The 18,985-nt window shown below is 43.1% G+C and overlaps 1 protein-coding gene across 4 annotated transcripts in view; it reads left to right on the top strand.

The window, feature by feature from the left end:
* arnt2 (aryl-hydrocarbon receptor nuclear translocator 2) overlaps window positions 1-18,985 on the top strand; it is a 105,082-nt gene that overhangs the window by 75,038 nt on the left and 11,059 nt on the right. For all 4 annotated transcript variants that reach the window (XM_037796653.1, XM_037796671.1, XM_037796644.1 and 1 more), the window contains 5 exons: window positions 3,319-3,470; window positions 15,759-15,834; window positions 16,764-16,887; window positions 17,026-17,128; window positions 17,989-18,127. In XM_037796653.1, the coding sequence (XP_037652581.1) occupies window positions 3,319-3,470; window positions 15,759-15,834; window positions 16,764-16,887; window positions 17,026-17,128; window positions 17,989-18,127 (594 nt within the window). The remainder of the gene's footprint in view (window positions 1-3,318; window positions 3,471-15,758; window positions 15,835-16,763; window positions 16,888-17,025; window positions 17,129-17,988; window positions 18,128-18,985) is intronic.

Here is an 18,985-nt window from a genome sequence, read left to right as displayed (position 1 = left end):
GCTTCATTTTGGGAATCTGGGTATTTTTATCAACTTGGAACTGGATCCAAAATATACAGGAATGGGTCCTAAAACCCGGAAATGAGTTAGCATTTTAGCACTTCCTGTTCTCTCGTCTGGAAGTCAATGTTTGTTTTTTTAATGGGGTTTTTAGTTAGATGTCTGAAATAAGGTCTGTGGTTAACACAAGCTGAAGAGATATTAACGTTTTGTTATGGTACGTGTTTTAAAAAAGGCAGTTACTAACAAGTGGCACTTAATGAGACTACAAGACGTCATCATGCCGACTCGTCCTCCTTTACAGCCCCATTGTGTAGACCGCGGTGCTTTTTACTTGTTGTGATTGCATTGGCACTTCAAAAATCATAAAAGTGGTGTTCCATTTGTGAAGATTATCTTACGGAACCAAACATGTTAGTATCATAAACGTGTGTTTGCCACAGAGCTGATTTTATCCAATAATCCAAACCTCAAAGGAACAATCCAGTTGGCTTTTTGTCGAGGGAACCAGGGCGATGCTAACTTCCTCATCAGGAAGTTGGACTACAAAAATACGTCATCCCTGCAGCAGTCAGAACACACAGAACTGGACAATAGAACCAAAGGGGATAAGAGTGGCTCTTGGATATCCATATTAACAGAAACATTGCCAAGAACTCTCTTTTTAGTAACTGGGAGTCACAAAACAGTGCATGAAACTCTTGCTGAGAAGCTTCGGATAACGCTTCAGTAAAATCTCTCACTTCAAATTTTCCTTCTCACTGTATGTTATGATGTGAGAGTGGAGGCGTAGAAATGGAGCCATCCTTGAAAAGAGGAGTCGGGACTTAAACTCCTTGTCTATCTCAGCAGCTTGATGGTACATTTCACCAACATCAGGAATGTTTTCTTTCCCTGCTCAAGTGAACGTACACACACACACAATCTACACACTTTTGTTATTCAAGCATATTCCACAAGAGGCTTGTCTCTGAGCAGACACGCTAGCATTATGCAGTTTGGTTTGACTGACAGGAGAGCTGGCAGGCTGAATGATTGGGTTCACTATTTGCTTATGTCAGCAAGTATTCAGTCTTCTCAATCACAGATAGAGTTGATTTTGACCATAAGTGGGTCAACTGCAATTATCTTACATGTCCCATAACATTGTGTAATATGTACAACAATATGTTTATTAGGTGATTCAATGATAAAGTATATAGTTCATTCGATTTATCTGGTTCATTTGATCTGGTTATCTGGTAAGCCGGGTACACAATACAGGAGAATCCTTTTGTGTGTGTGTGGGGAACCCAGAGGACAGCCGATGACGCAGTCACGTGGGAAAGAACGACAGCCAATTGAGAACCAAGCTGACAGAAGGAGGAAGAACAACCACCGCCGTCATGGCGGCTGCAGCTAATGCATGAGCTGATTCAACAAGCGTAGCCTAAAGTAGCAGTAAGATGGAGCTCAGAAATGAAGGACCAACTTGTTGATTTGTGGCAACAACACAAGTGTTTATTTAACGTGTCTCCATGACTTCATCCGTCCATCTTTCTTTTTTCTTTGTGAATTTTAAAGGGTCTCTATGTAAGAATCAGAAATGTCTTGTTAACAGCGACACCTGTGGCCGTTAAGTCAACGAAAGTCAGCGTCCTGTTGCTCGCGCTTGTGCCCGCTCTACATAGACATGAACGAGCATCGCTCAAAACAGTGAAGCCACACACGTCAGCTAAAAGCACAATATCACTCTATATTTCAGCTGCTTGGCAGCAATGTTAGCTGAACAGACGAAGGTCTCTCCATGAATCAATGCTGATCCTAGTGTTGGCTTTTCCTGCTTCAGCCTCCCGACCGCGGCTGGAGGGAACAGGGGAGACACCGGAGTTTTGGTCGGAGACGATAACGTTTCTCTCTGCGGAGCCCCGTCACTTCACAAGACACGGGAAACCTCTGTTGGTCTGGAGGAGCTGCAGCAGTTATTTCTGCACAAACTTCCACTGTACATTCACTAGATATTCTCAGAGCTAAACTAACTCTTCTGCAGTGTGGAGTGTGCGCACATGCACGTGAGAGTGGAGCGAAAGCGCGAGAACGAGCGCGATGTGTGAGTGAAGGCAGGCAGAGCAGCAGAATACAGCAGAGACTCCGGTCCTGGAGACCAAAGTGTCCCATGTCTTCTGGCCACGGCCGGGGGGCCGGAGCAGGAAGAGTTAACACTGTTTAACAGACAGGCTTCACTAGATAGAACTTTGTGGTTTTGGTGCTTCGGTGTAGTTTGTGTTGGAGTCTTGTCTGAACAGCGTAGACACACGGGAGCGCGCATTGGACACCGACCAGCAATGATTTATACGTGTAAGAAGTTACAAACAGTCCCTTTAAGTATAAAGTTGTGCAAAAACTGACATCACTAATTCTTCCTGCACGTCATCCGCCATGTTTGTTTACACTAAAGTCACGTTTGATCACGAGAGATTTTGTGAGATTTCCGTTTTTTGTTTTTTTTTGAGTTGGGTGTGGTGTGCTGTTTGGCCAAATTGTTGCTCTCCACACAGTATAGGAACAACACTGTTAAATTGAACAGAACATGTCGTTATGTGTGGACTCTCACATTTTCATTATCTGTGAAGATTTGAAAATCTTTTAGTGTGGGCTGGCCTTTTTGTAGCCATAGAGACCCCAGTATCTCCCCTATTTATCAGCAAAACAGCATCTTTCTAACTGTATTGTTCATAGCTGAACTTAACCAGAGGAACCCCCCCCCCCCGTCTGTTCTGTGATCTCTTCCCTCTGCGGCGATTGAAAATTTCTCCATATCTGTGATCAGCTGCTGAGCAGTTTATGTCAGTCATTTTAGATCACGTCACATTGGTAGAAGTTCAGCGCTTTCATTACTCAGAGTGACAGTCAGCAGAGTGATTGGCTCAGAGGATGTGAAGTTCAGCCACAGCAGAATCCGCTGCTATATGACAGCTCAACTCCAAACTTCTAAACCAGAGTTATTACACTTTATAAGATCCTCTCTCCACCCAGATGAAAGTGGCTTTTGTAGACAAGTGTAAAAGTAAAATGGAATAAAATGGGTTCCCCCTCTGTTCTTGGCTCAGGGAAGAATGGTTTAATGCAGACTTGATCCCATCATGCTTCCCTCTCAGGTGATAAGATTGGAAATAGTCAACTACAAATCTGAAGAACATTGTACTGGTATGTAAGATACATAAAGCTGTCGTCACAGTAGTTTCACTGCTACTCTTTTCACCTCCACGCCCAGATGGATGATTAAGATGTATTCAAAACAGTAATGTTGATGGCTGGTTTGTTTTCCTCCCTCTGCAGGTGGTGAAGTTGAAGGGCCAGGTTCTGTCTGTGATGTATCGCTTCCGAATGAAGAACAGGGAGTGGATGCTGATCCGAACCAGCAGCTTCACTTTCCAGAACCCATACTCTGATGAGATAGAGTACATCATCTGCACCAACACCAACGTCAAGTAGGTTCCTCATACCCCCCCCACCCACACACACACACACCATTTCATATCAACCTAAAGAGGAGGGTGGTGGGTGGGAGGAGAAAAGGGAGTTGATAAAAAAGTCTGATTTTAAAAAGAAAACATTTCATTCATATTTTAACATTCTCCTAAAAGGATGTTAGAATTGAACATCTGTCAAAGACAGGACAGAGTAGTAAAGACACAAATACAACCCCAAGCATTTATAAAGGATTTGTTTCATTTTTTTTTTTTTATTCTACCATTATTACTGAAAGCACAATGACCAGATTGATTAACTCTCACACACACACACACACACACACACACACACAGTATATTGATATCAGCAATCGAAAGGACCATAGTGGTGCAGATAAGGTAACATTATTCCTAAGAAAGGACCATCATTTTTGTTAAACTTGCTCAAGCCCACAGAGCTTAGAAGGCTTTGCTCTGATCATTTTATAAATTTATGATTTTACAATGTAAATAAATATGAACTAAAGACAATATTTGAGAAACGATAATTGGGTTTGTTAAAAATCGTGCGTTACAATAAGTTGGAAAACAGGCAGCTCAGGTAACTAATGTTATGTTCACACTACGAGCGGCAAAAGCAACTGAACGGCCAAGCGTGACAGCTACAATACGACGATACGATACGATATGATACGATACGATACGATACGATATGATACGATACGATACGATACGATATGATACGATACAATACGACGATACGATACAATACAATACGACGATACAATACGATACGATATGATACGATACGATACGATACAATACACTTTATTGTCCCTCTTTGGTAAATTTGTCTTGGACTCAAGTGCTGCACACCATCAGCTGCCTCCAAATTAGCATCAATAAATCAAAACATTGAAACAAACAACAATTCACATGTACACAGAGAAATACATACAATGTAAACCACAAACAACATATATTGCACATTACCCATATTGCACAAGATCTGCATAAAAACAGCCCAAATAAGAGATAAAGATAAGAATACATGACACTATCGCACAACCATACAGCCTCAGGAAACATTATTTAAAATGTTGATCGCGGTGGGCACAAACGAGTTTCTAAAACAGTTCAGTTACACTGTCGCTGAGTCGCCATTGAAATGTTGCTCAAGCGCTCGTTGATAGACTTATGCCGTTTAATAGCACTGGGAACTGGCTAACGGCAAGAATGAGTTTTTCTTCCATTCTTTAGACGGAACAGAACAGGAATTGTGGGGAGAGAGAAGGGGACGAGAAATGGTGAAACAAAAACAATATGATTCCATCGGGGGACGTTTTACCGTATCATTGGAACGCTGAAAAAAGTTGAGGCCAGCTCAACTTTGATTTGTAATGCTATGTTCACACTACGAGCAACAAAAGTGTGCCGAAATAACTACACAATGATGCTGATTAGTAAAAAGTCTGAATACATGCTTTGTCAGGTCTGTCCGCAAGACGACAAGCAAACAACTTTTTAAATGCTTGTATTCTGAATGGAGTTTGGATCGATCAGTGCCAGGCTATGCTAACATTGTAGCTGCTCCATTAACACTCCATCTAGGAATAAATACAGCAGCAACAATATCAGTGATGACATGAACCTTCGCAAAGTATTAGTATATTGTTACACAGCATTTATATGATGAATGCTTTTGACCGAGTCTTGTTTTAGATGGAACGGAACAAGGAGAAACAAAAACATATGATTGGTTGACCGCGTCATTGGAGCGCTGAAAAAGCTTGAGACCATCCCAACTTTGATTTGTAGCGCATCACACAGCGACAAGTGTCGGGGCGTCCTTTTGTAGCTTCATGTCGCCGGCCTCCATTGAAAATGACTTGTAGCCTGCTGCTGTGTCGCTCGTGGTGTGAACACAGCATTACTGAACTAAATAGAATCAGTCAAGATGTATTAAACGCAACATGTGTACAAGTGAACAATGTCGAGACAGGCATTCGACCAGTGTTTTTGTTCACCATGCCGGGGTCATATAACGCCTGCAGCAGCATGTCAATAGCCGCTGGTGCCTTGGATCTGCAGGGACAGGAAGCAGGAAGGTTAGAAGGAAGGCTGCCGTCTACATTATAAAGAGAATTTGCAATTCCACTAGCATGAAATGAATAGTACCAGGTGTGACTATCAGGAAAAATATTGATGCCATGCAGACCTTTTGAAAAGAGGCCGTGTCTGTCCCCAGACTGTTCAAGGTAACAGGGATAACTGGCAGGGAAATCTACCAACTTCTGTTGATTTCCATGTTGTTCACAAGCTGTTCAGTGAAAGGTGTGGAGACTCAGTCCCAGTGAGCTCAGCTGCTCTGCTCCGCTGAGCTGCTTCTCGTTGGTCCTCCGTGAGTCTTGTACCCTGTTGGATGTTGGAGCTCAGCTCTGAAATACAAGTAGAAACACAACTTCACACTGGACACATGTCTGAATAATATGGAACAAGTTTCTCAGCTTTTTAATTAATTATTAATGTTTATTTTAACCGTTTAACCGATAGCGTTAATTGGTCAAAATGCTGAATGTCGGTTAAACGGTTAAACGGTTAATTATTAAAATCCCTAATCACAGGTCATTTCAGAGAGAGAGCGTTCCTATTGGCTGTTCATTCAACAAAGGCAGCTGTCAATCACTCTCGAACTCCGATCAAACGGTCAAACTAGGCAGCGTTGATCAAATATGAATCAATATTCTGTTACTGTAATGTCTATTTCTCTCCGCAGATGTTCTCAGAAACATCTTGTAGTGTACTGTTTAGCTGTAAAATGAGAAAGTTTGCTCCGGCTGGTGGGCGGTGCTTGGTATTTCCTCAACTGATCTCAATATGTCTGCTGTGTGTGTGTGTGTTTGTTTATGTGTGGTACAGGCATGAACCACTGCCAACAGCTCCCTTAGACTGAGTATTAGCAGAATATGTGTTGGTTTTGTGAGGTCACCGTAAAAAAAGGATGTTGTTCATCAAAATGATTGTAGACAGCAGTTCCAGTTCCTCACAGCATGATGAATACCTGTGTGTCCTCTGGTTACCATCGTGTAGAAAGTGAGATTTCCATGTCCTCTTTGATCATAAAGCAGGTCTAGGTGCTATATAAATACTATGAAAGTATCAAAACGCTCAATCCCCAGAGAAATGCACACAGCCTGTATTCAGAAAAACTGTGCCTTTAAACGAGCCCTCAGGACCTCCGTTAAGGTTGTGATGTCACAACTATACAGTCACTGGTAGACGTGCCGCTAGTTGACACACCCAGTGAGTCTCTGGCTGGCTGCAGTGACGCCTTGAAGATGGGGACGGCGCAGATGCGGAAGACCGGAAAACGCTGACCAATCAGAGCAGACTGGGCTTTTTCAGGAGGGGGGTCTTAAAGAGACAGGCGCTAAAATGAAGCGTTTCAGACAGAGAGTGAATACAGGTATACTCAGACAGACAGGATGAGAAAAATAATGTTTTTTGAACATTAAAGCATGTAAACATGTTCTAGTAGAAACCCCAAATACAAGTATGAACCTGGAAATGAGCATGATATGGGACCTTTAAAGTAAAAACTGAACAAGAGTTTCTGTCAGTGTATTGCAAGCCCGGCAGCCAGCAAGGCCTGACATGACTCTCCACCAGGCCAAGCATCGGGGAATCTGTGTGTGTGTGTGTGTGTGTGTGTGTGTGTGTGTGTGATGGATGACAGTCAGATTTGTCTCTGATGCAGTTAAAGCTTAATTCATACTCATAATCCATGAGTTCAGTAGATACAGAACTCAGCAACAATATCAGGTAATAAATAATGATAGACATACAGTATATTGATGATGAGGTATGAACTTGTCGCAGGAATTATGAATTGATTAGGAATTCCATTAACATTTAATTGTTGTCAAAGATGGTGCGTATTAGTTATTATAATTCGACTCATAGCCTATGAGAGTTATGTGTTTGCTGGACATTGTCTACAAGATATACTCTATATACAGATTTTGTTTATGAAGTTGTGATAAGTTCTTTTAAATCAGTATTCTCAGCTTAATAACCAAATAGTTTCCTTTATGAATATGGCTCACAATTAACAATATAATTAGCAAATTGTGTCACATTTTGTGTAATACAAACAATTATAATATCTTGATGTGTATTTCCGTAAATTGCCCTGCTGACATTTTTCAGGTCCTCCATCTGGTCTTTCCACTAAGCAATGTCGTCATCTATCTCCAGTGCTGTGCTCATTTTGATTGTTGTATTCATTTTAAATTGAAATGAGTTCACCACAGGCCACCAGGCAGCATGCTACTACCTGCTCTGAAAATAGTATCAGTTGTTTGGTTCCTGCTGCTCTGACAGCATCTTCATTTGAGTTATTCCCCTGTTGCTGGCACAATTGTCACTTTAACTGCCTATCAGTGGAGTCAGAGGAAATTGCTAGCCTGTTAAATATCTTCTTCCTTCTTGCCTTTGTCAGAAATGGTATGTTTTGTGTTGCCAAGTGGACGTCAAGCCAGTGTGATCAGCGACATGGCAAGTAGCTAGCTGTTGATTCGGAGAGTTGGAATCAGAGGTAAATGGTGCTGCTGATGTGTTGAGAGCTTCTTCCATTTTATCTCTGTGCAGCAGCTGATCACAGGACATCTACAGCCGCCACTGGCAAGCTGCTTGTGCCATTTCTGACCACAGAGTAAGCCTTTTCAGAAGCTCCTCTCCCCTTCACTGCTTTCTGTCAAATCACATCTATTTACATGTTGGAATAATTGAGAATACACAGGACACGAGTGGACACATACATACAAACTTCGGGAGCAATTTGGGGTTAAGCGCCTTCCGCTCTGAGCCACAGCCGCCCCACGTCAACACTTTCTATGACGCCCATGTATTATAATGTATTATAAACATACTTATAATGTGTTATAATCTGCATATAGCACTGTATTATTATAGTTATAAGCACTCATACATATGAATAACGCCTTACAACAATTATCATATGCATAACACATTATAAAGCATTTTATAGTACTTAGAGTACTTATAAGGTCAAGTATCATAATACTTCATAACTGCTGCCCACTCACTGACATTGTTTTTGTGCAAGGATCATAGTGTATTATAATTCCTATAGTTGTGATACATTATAACTACTGTTATAGTGCATTATAATGTGATTACTCTAGGTGGTCATTGGGTGAAGTAAAGAAATCCCTGACATATAGGCAGATATAATACTCATATAAAAATCACCTGGCAAGACACCACTTCTACTTTACCTGTAGCTTTATATAACGGGTCATTATTTGAGTCAGTTTAGTGTTTAGAGTGAGTTTTGGGGGCAAACATTACATAAATGTAAATGTCCATCATTCAGTTGTGTCAAATTGGAGTACCTTACCAATATTCAGTTTATTGTCTTTCATTATGACCTGTTATATACAACATTAAATTAGATAGATGAGAAGGTTAATGTTGTAGGAGACAGGGTTGGTGTGTGGGTGTGCTGCAGGAAAGGAGGGCAGAGCCCCTTGATGTGAAATGATTCTAAGTTCACCATCATTCATAAAGTCATGTTTGTATATATCATCATTAATTTCTGCTATCTACTTCTGGCATGTAGACCAAAATCATATATCAACAAGAATGATAGAAAAGCACAGAGAGAGGAAACGTTCTTTCATTCCTTTTTTTTTAACAAAACAAATAGCCCACTTTGTGCTTTTCGGTGAATCTCAAATTGAAAAGTCTGCAGTAAAAGCTCTTCAACTCCTCACATAGACCATTTTGAAGTGAAGTGATCCGAAGCTATTACAGCAGCAGGGTATCTCATTCCTGAAACATTTCATATAAATGGGACTTCCAACCTATTGCGTTTAAAACAGCCCTTCTATGCAAGGTTTTTAAAACCACACACAGAGACTCCGCTGCCATTCAGTATGTTGTGTGGGCCATGGAAAGGAAGACATTTTAATTAGACCAAGCAAATAAAGTAATTTAAGAGCAGGCTCTATTAATTCAAAAAATAAAAAATGTTTTTACCACATTTCAGAATATTTGACCTTGATTTGATGACAAAATAATATGATGCTGAATCTGTGTTTACTTGATTGTAGAATCGTGTTGAAATGGAAATATAGCCACTATTCAAATGTTTGATCAAGGCCATTCAGGCTCAGGTAAAACGTGTTTGATGTCTATAATTCAGAGATTCTACCTATTTGAATACAGATTACCCCTATATTTGCCGATACTGATTATCTAGTATTCATACCTTAATTCTCAGGTTTTGTGTGTGCCGCCATTCTGTGTACCGCTAACAAATGGAGCGTGAGATTGACAGGTGGATCAATACAGCCTTGGCAGTAATGCAGTAGGGGTGGGGAAAAAATGTATTCATCTATATATTGCGATTTTCTTTACGATTTTGAAATAGATTTTTAATGCCAGAATCAATATATTTGCTTCATTTGAGTCTATGTGGAGGTAGAAGGAAGTTACGGCTTTTATTGTTGTAGTCTGAGAACCTGATGTCATATCCGTTACGTATCCGTCAACCAAAACAAACCGCAGTGAGCCGAAACGAGAAAGTAGAAAACGGCGCAGGGTTGGCGTGGATACGGCCTGCACCCTCACATTTTAAATCCAACGTGATCCAGTAAAGTATGGAAACACTTTGGGTTTCACACATTGCCAGGAGAAGCAGAGCTAGACATCACGGCTGAAGCTGCATGCTAACTCTGTCACGGACAGGAAACGTTATCGTATCGCGGTAACATTGCAGTTGAGCCAACCGTCGCTCTCATCTCCGTGGTCAAATGGGCCGACGCTACAACTGTAGAGCACCCATATACTGACATTTATGTTCTCTGCATTCAAACGGCCCCTATGGAGCTGACCATGGATGGATAAAGAGAACAGAGCTGACGGGAGAGCTAGCTGAAATATACATGTGTGACTATGTTCGGTTTTCAAAATAAGGTGTATATAGATATTTTCCAAAGTGAAAGTCTCTAGAAGTGTATGATTCAACTTTTTCCCATAGTGTAGTGTTTAATAAGTAAACAAAAATCACTATAAATTGTAATATCCAATCACAATACATATTGAATCTGCACCCTAGTATCATGACTGATCGAATAGGGAGAAAGGTATGTTGTCGCATCTCTATAATGCCGGCATTGAACCAGACAACTGTGGTAAAGAGGGAGCTGAGCATGACGGCATAGACCAGCCTTTCACCTTTCAAGCCACATCTATGGTCATGAGCTTTGGGTGGTGAGATCATGGATACAAGTGGCAGAAATGACACAACACTTTGTACAACTCAGTTCATTTGAAGCATAGCTCTGCCTTTAGGGCAGGGTGAGGAGCTCAGACATCCAGAGGGAGATAAGAGTAGCTCCACATGGACAGGAACCAGTCAAGTTGGTCAGGGTATCAAATTAGTATTGCCTCCCTTGTGGAGGTATTCCAGGCATGCCCAGGGAGGAACACACTGGAAGGTTTACATATTCCATCTGGTACAGGAGGAACAGGAGGACGTGGCTGACAGATAGATCTGATGCATTCGTGGAGCACATTGTAATGTGCAGCTACTAACCATCTATAGCCTAAGCCCCTTGTCACAAATGGTCCTAGCAGGTTTTGTCATTTGGTTTATATGGAGGTCCAATACTAGCTAACAATTTAGCTACATTTATATCTAGAGGGGCGGTACGGTGGTGCAGCGGTTAGCACTGTCGCTTCACAGCAAGAGGGTTCTGGGTTTGAACCCAGGGCACTTCTGTCAAGTTCTGTGTGGAGTTTGCATGTTCTTTACATGCCAGCATGGGTTTTCTCCGGGTCCTCCGGCTTCCTGTGGGCTTCCTCCCACAGTCCACAGTCCTATAAAGGCCCTGACTCACCAAGCCGACTGTCGGCCATCAGACAGTTTGGGGGCCGTCGGTGAGCGTCTGTCAGCCTGGTTTTTGCTGTAGTCTGCCGGTTTTGGAGTTTTTTTGGCAGAGTCAGCATGTTGAAACGGCGGCAGAGCCTATCGGTGAGAGAAATCACTCTGATCGGCTATTTAGCTTAAACGAATCAGTGCACGAGAAGAGAAACAGAAGTGAGGAAAGCAAGCCAACGAGAAAAGTCAAGAGGAAAAACACAAAAGGCTCTTCTCATGTTTCATCGTCATCTCATCTGATCATTCCAACACACGGATATTTTCACAACAACATGAACGTCTAGAATGAAGTTAAGTAGTGAGTGAGAGTGGTGTGAAAATGGTTGGCAAACGCCGCTTTGTTTCATGTACGTATCATAACAACGGCTTGTATATCCGCTAGGGATGCACCGATACCACTTTTTTTCAGACCGAGTGCAATAACTTACATTTGGGTACTCGCCAATACCGAGTACCGATACGAGTACTTCTCTGTGCCAAAAGACCCTTGTTAACAGCCAGCTGGAGGGTGTGAGCGACACGCGGCTGGGGAGTCCTGCATACGAGGCGGTGCACCGCGACCGGCTCTAGATCGGCTTGGAAAGGCTCGGGGTGAAGGTGGCTCGCGGCCGCAGCTTTACAGCGCTCCCCGCCCGGACCTCACCGCACCGTGGACAAAGGGCTCGCTGCGTCCTCTCTCCCCGCTGGGGACGGCCCACTGCTCCCGGTGCGACTGTCGAACGGGGCCGACTGTCCTCAGTGGGCGCACCACCGTAAAGGTGTATCGGTGCCGTTTTGCGAGTACGAGTACATGAGCACAGTATCGGATCCTCATCCCTATTATCCGCCGTCCTAGGTTTTCTGGTTTCCCTTTTTGGATGACTAATACAGACTACCACCGCCTGTTGGTGTGGAGAGTTATTTCCTCTCACACAGGCGCAGAACGTACAGTGCATCCGGAAAGTATTCACAGCGCTTCACTTGTTCCACATTTTATTATGTTACAGCCTTATTCCAAAATGGATTAAATTCATTTTTTCTTCAAAATTCTACACACAATACCCCATAATGATAATGTGAAAAATGTTTTTTTGAAATTTTTGCAAATTTATTAAAAATAAAAAACGAAAAAATCACATGTACATAAGTATTCACAGCCTTTTCTCACAGGAAATTTTGCCTAATTAGGTCTATGCTACTTCTGCAGGTTATACTCCGCTCCTGCCTGCAGCATGCTGCTGTATAGGGACTGTGTTGATTGATATTTCCCTGCATCACCCAGCTCTCCTGGCTCAGGTTCTTACGCTAATGGCATCTCTTGCCTTATTTCAGTGGCCCTGTTCAGTCCTGGTATTAACATACATCCTCAGTGATCGGATCACAAGTGGACAGCTCTAAGTACGTCTGTTCACATCTGGCATTAGAATGCGTCTCCACATGCATCTTGAGTGGCCACTTGTGATCCGATCTCACTTCCCCACTCTATATGCAAATAAACACGCATTAAACACACGGTTAATACAGAAGACGTTGTGATGTAATATCACATGAATGTCAGTAGTAATATCCTATATATTCATGAATTCTGGTACATTGTATTAACATCAAACTAAAAGGTTATTGTACCGGCGGTGCCCGGGACCTCCGCGCCACCGGACAATAGTGTGGCAGAGAGCTCCAGAGAGCCGGGAGGACAGAGAACAGGCGGACGGACGGGTGTCAGCTCCGCGCAAAGCAGCGGAACAAAAACACAGACACATCTCCGACAGTATGATAATAATGCACTTTGCGTGCCTAGTCTGATAGTCTGTAGATAAGTAGCCTATAAACAAGATGTATTTTAATAAAATACATTTGTACCGACAGGATACAGTAGAGCACAGACGCCGTTTCCATGCTGACAAGCGCCCGTGTCTGCCTGTTTATTCACCTGAGGGGCGCGGTGATACCAGCTGGACATCAGACGAGTAGACGGTCCTTAATGTGGCCCAGGACACATTCACTACACACTGCTAAAAGAATGTGGTCATATGTGGCCCAGACCACCTCTGAATACGGTCTGAACGATCCGATCTTAACGAGTCCTCAATGCGTCTTGAGTGCGTTCACACTTGGTTATGTTTAGAAAAATATCGTTGTTTCGGTTGAAATAAGTTACGAAACGTAACTTAGAATAACTCCACGTTGAGGTTTGGTTTCACTCGGGACACGAACAGCGGTCTCCTGGGTGAAAGTTATGCTTGTTTGACCCGTCTATCCTCCTACCCACTCAAAAGCGGACTAATCGGTCTTTATACTGCGTCACCTGACTTCTGGAGCGGTTTGCTCTGTGCGTCTAATAATGACGTGGATGGGTTTACATTGGAGTTACTTAAAAGCCTGATGCATCTCATACAGATGCTAAAGGATCCATGTGCGCTGGTATCAGACACTGAGGGGCGTGACAAAACGTTGGTATTTGATGCCCTGGGAATGAGACCAGGCTGGTATAGAGCCTAGGGATGTCACGATACCAGAAATCTAGTAGTCGATACCAATACCAGTGAATTTCCACGATTCTCGATACCAAATTCAATACCACGGTAAAAAAAACAAAAAACAATAAATCCCATGTAATTCAACATGTTCTCTTTTATTAAAATTAAAAACATTTGAACATTACAAAAAACAGAGGCATGTAGCCTTTAAGTAATAAATAAAAATAATTGACCCATTTAGTTCATTTTGGCATATCAGCGGCATGTTATCAAGCGATAGTCAGACGAAGGACGCTACATACTGACCATGAATGCATCTGGTCCGTCAGCTCAGAGTAGCAGGAGTAGGAGCAGGAGGCAGAAGATTTGTTGTCGAAGCGAAAAGCAAACGCACCTATTAGGCAATATTTCACGTTTAATCCCAATGCTATAAAGGGAACCATAACGTTAATGAGGTAATCGTCGCGAGGTGGATGGAGCCGTCACAGCCGGTGTGCACGGAGCAGCGGCGCCAGGTAGACCCCTGCAGCGGAGCCCCGCTACAAAAGCTCTACTGGAGAGGCCAGACACACCGCCACCCGACAGTAAAGATCAGAGTCAGAGCTCTGCACATGTTGACCGTAATCTTTATTCGTCAGTTTATTAACCGGTGGGAAACTTTCCTCACTGTCACATCCCTACCAATGACCATTACAGGCATCGTACGGTATCTTCGGTACTGTAGAAAAAAAGTACCGTCACTTTCTTTTAATTTTGGCATGGACTTGGTACCGAAGTCTCGGTTCTCGTGACATCCCTAATAGAGCCTGGCTCTGAACCCAGAATCCTCAAGTTGAGAGACTGTTGTTTCTAAGGTCAAAAATGAACTTTGACCAGGATCATTTGGTAACCATGATAACAAGAATGTGCTTTAGCGTGGAAGAGCAGGGACTTTCCCCTACATATCTGAAAGGGAAGAAGCTGTTAAAACAGGCGTGTTGTGTATTTTGGCCGCTCCTCCTTAAAAAGTGTGATACATAGCAACCACACAGTAGACTGTCCTGTTTCTACCTGTCTGTCATATGAACTTCAGTCTCCACTGATAAGACTCATAATCAGTTATTTCTTGATAGATAAACACATTTGATTCAGTGAAGCGCTGTCTGTCAGCACAGCTTGATCTCCCCACGTGGGTCCATGTAATGCTGATGATGATGATGCAGGATGACATCACCAAAACTGTCTAATGATCGAGTTACCTGTCAGGCCATGTCACCTCATGTTTATAGCTCTTATAGACCAAAACTAAAACGCAACAAGGATCTTTTATTATTATTATTATGAATGAAGTTATTCTGGATAAATGCATCTGAAAAGTGCCTGAACTGATAAACACTGCTCTTCATTGCTTGTCTGTTGAAACGTATTTACCCAATTTGAATGTGGGACTTTGACCAATCACAGGTCATTTCAGAGAGAGAGCGTTCCTATTGGCTGTGCTCCGGCTGGTGGGCGGTGCTTGGTATTTCCTCAAGAGATCTCAACATGACTGCCGGGTCACAAACGTTCTCATTTTACAGCTAAACAGTACACTACAAGATGATTCTGAGAACATTTGAGGAGAGAAATAGGCTTTACAGTAACATAATATTGATTCATATTTGATCATCGCTGCCTAGTTTGGCAGTTTGATCAGAGGTGGTGAGTGATTGACAGACAGCAGCTGGACGGCAGACTCCAGCTCGGCTCTGATTATTTTTTTTAATAAAAATAACTTTTTTATCATATGTGCTCCATTGCTACCCACTGCAGCTTTAAATGAAGGCAGCTTCAATTCAGTAGTGTGCTGTAGGTGTCAGTCTGAGGTGCTGATGGTGTATATGGTGTGATGTGTTTTCTCAGGCAGCTACAGCAGCAGCAGCAGGCAGAGCTGGAGGTTCACCAGAGAGATGGACTGACTGCATACGATCTTTCCCAGGTAACCCCTCTGCTCTCAGAGCCTCGCCCCAATCCCACTCAGCCGGTTGGGAAGAATGCCTCTATGGAATTATAGTTGAATTACCTGCCATAATTACTAAGATAATCTACAAATATTGAATTACCATGTATTAATGTATAGCAGCAGTTCATGTAAAGTGACGCACAGCAAATAACTTTCTTCGTTCTTTCACATGATATTGTGCAGTTTATTTACACAACACAGATATTGTGTGAAATGAACTGGACCGATAGCCATGGTAACCCGTGCCAACCTCATGTGACCAAAACGACGGTTTGTGAGAATCAAAGTCTGAACTAATTTAAATGATATGTTACGTCTAGCAAAGTGAAATCTTACTGACTCACAGTTAAATTGAAGCATTATTGATGTTACAGAGCCGTCCGCCAACGTCTGTTATAAACGTTGTCGTCAATACTGCATTGCATTGTGAGACATTTATGCCGCCGTAGTGTCCAGCGTTGCACTGTAATAGTTCACTGGAAGTAGTATGTAATTTGCGTGCTATTGGATCATACTAAGGTTTCAGACATACTAAAATATCTCACATACTGTTTCAGTACACTAAATAGTTAGTAGGTAGTGTGAAATTTCGGAAGCAACCTTAGACACCCCAGGTTGTAAAAAAATGCAATTGTCCTTAAATAACAGCTTCAAAAAAGTTCGACAGAGCAGAGCAGAAAACCAGCTGTTGGATGATGGAAACATCAGGAACGAAGGAGGACAACATCTCTTCTTTGTTTTCTTTTTGTTTGGATACTTGGCTAAGAAGCTGACCTTAAACAACTGTAGTACTTGATGTCTGTGCAGACTGTCTGTGTAGTGTTTGTGTACATTTTTGTGACCTCGGTCTGTCATCCCTAACGTCGACCCTTATACCCCTCCCCACATCCACCCCCATCCCTCAGGTGCCTGTGGCCAGCGTCAGCAGCGGGGTCCACGAGGCAGCGAAGAACATCGACAAGACAGAAGTCCTGTTCTCCCAGGAGAGAGACCCACGCTTTGCTGAGATGTACACTGGCATCTCTGGCTGTACGACACTCACACACACACACACACAACCGCATACACCTCACGTGTCCTGATAGTTGCTGGTTTATCCTCCTGCTGTCTGTCCTCTGTGTTATTTCTCTAATGCTGACCCTGGTATGTGTGTGTGTGTGTGTGTAGCGGGAGATAAGAAGATGATGGTTCCTTCCTCTACAGCTGGAGGACAGCAGCTGTACTCACAGAGCTCTCCCTTCCAGCAGGGGCACTCTGGCAAAAGCTTTAGGTACATGTCAGCAATGTGTGTTATGCCGGGATCAGACTACACAATATCAGCCCGATTATAGCCCGACACGGCACGTCGTGGGGGATCGGGAACGATAAATGAGTGTTGTGTGCGAAAATTGATAGTTTTATCTTGTGTAGTGTGTCATAGTACACGACAAATGACGCCGCGTCTGGGACGCCTCACGACGTCTCACGACGTCTGGGTCGCCTCACGACGTCCCGACAGAAAGTCTAGCATGTTGGATTTTTTTTTTGCTTTCCACGACGTGTTCTGTCAAGGCCGAGAATTTGACCAGTTGAGCACAGACGCACACAGCTGTAAACAGAAGCACATGGCTACTTATCATGCAGAATGATGTCATCGGACCTTCAACTGCTGCCGGACCTCGCTGTAGGATATTCAATCTAGGTTGTGTCAGAGTAAAAAACACCACCGACCTTGCGTCTTTGCGTATGGAGCATCCCGTTGTGCGCCCGCTTTCTCTTCTCCCTGTGAATTATATTTGTATTGTTTTCCCCTGGAGCCTCGCAGGCCCCTTTACATGGTCGGGCCCGGGGGTTTGAGCCCCGGAAAGCCCGTATATTAAGACGGCGGTGCCGGGAGAGTGCGTGTTGTCAGAACAGGGGACCAACGTGTAGTCTGCCATGTGTCGCGGCCAAGTCACGACAAGAATTTATGACTCTCAATCGTCTAATCTGACAGAGTGACCATCGTAACCGTCAAAAATATCATGCAGTCTGATCCTGGCATTAGTGCATTAGAATGCTCTGCATGTTACATCCGTCACTCACGTGGGCAGGCCTCTGGTGGGATACTGTAGTAGCCTGACTGACTGAGCTTCATATTTGTGCACACAGCTCCTCTGTGATCCACGTCCCCGGTGTGAACGACATCCAGCCATCAGGCTCATCCAATCAGAACCTAGCTCAGATCTCCAGACAGCTCAATCCAGGCCAGGTGGCATGGTCAGGCAACCGACCCCCCTTCTCTGGACAGGTAACTACTACTGAAGTGAAGCCATCGCCTTCTGTGTCAATAATAAAAAAGCCAGCAATCTCTACGGCTGCTGTGATCGCCAAACTCATTTTCTCTGCTCCTCCTGTACCCCAGACTCCCATCTCTCTGCCTGTTACCAGATGGACTTGTCTTATTGGTCATGTTTTGTGTGTGTGCGTGTGTGTGTGTGCGCGTGTGTGTGTGTGTGTGTGTGTGTGTGTGTGTGTGTGTGTGTGTGTTTCATAATCTTGCTAAGGGAATGTGCTGAGCATATGTTCTTTAACAGGCTCATCTGTCTTCCACACCAACCCTGTCTCCTACTAAATTATGTTCCCATACAACTAAACTGCATTCTCAGTTACGTTTCGAGGGAGACGTATTTTCTCCTGGAGTACGGTCGTGGTTTTAAACAGTTTTATACAGTTTAAAACAGTTTTAAACCGTTTTAAACTGTTTTAAACGCACAGGTAACAAAACAAAAATGCAACAAACTACTTGGTTAGGTTTAGTAAACATCATGATTTTGGCTCAAAATGTGTTTTACATTATTAGACTGTGGACGTCACAAATTCAAGTACGTCAACGTTGACTATTAGTTTCACACAGAACACAAACAGCGGTGCCCTGGGTGAAATGTCCTGCTTGTTTAACCCATCCACCACCCCGACCTCTTCCCTACGCCGACTATCATCACAAACATATTTGAGATACGTAAAAAACAAACGTAACTCGCGACAAAAAAGGTTTTCCTCTTAATGTAATTGTTAAGGCAGTTTCATTGTATGGGAATGTAATACTTGGGTTAGGTTAGGTTAGGTTAGGTTAGGTTAGGGCTGTCCACACACACACTGGCCCAAA

This window comes from Sebastes umbrosus, chromosome 2 (assembly GCF_015220745.1).
Source record: "Sebastes umbrosus isolate fSebUmb1 chromosome 2, fSebUmb1.pri, whole genome shotgun sequence".
Taxonomy (NCBI): Eukaryota; Metazoa; Chordata; class Actinopteri; order Perciformes; family Sebastidae; genus Sebastes; species Sebastes umbrosus.
Note: the sequence above shows the minus strand (reverse complement) of the source record. Positions and strands in the feature narration are given on the sequence as shown.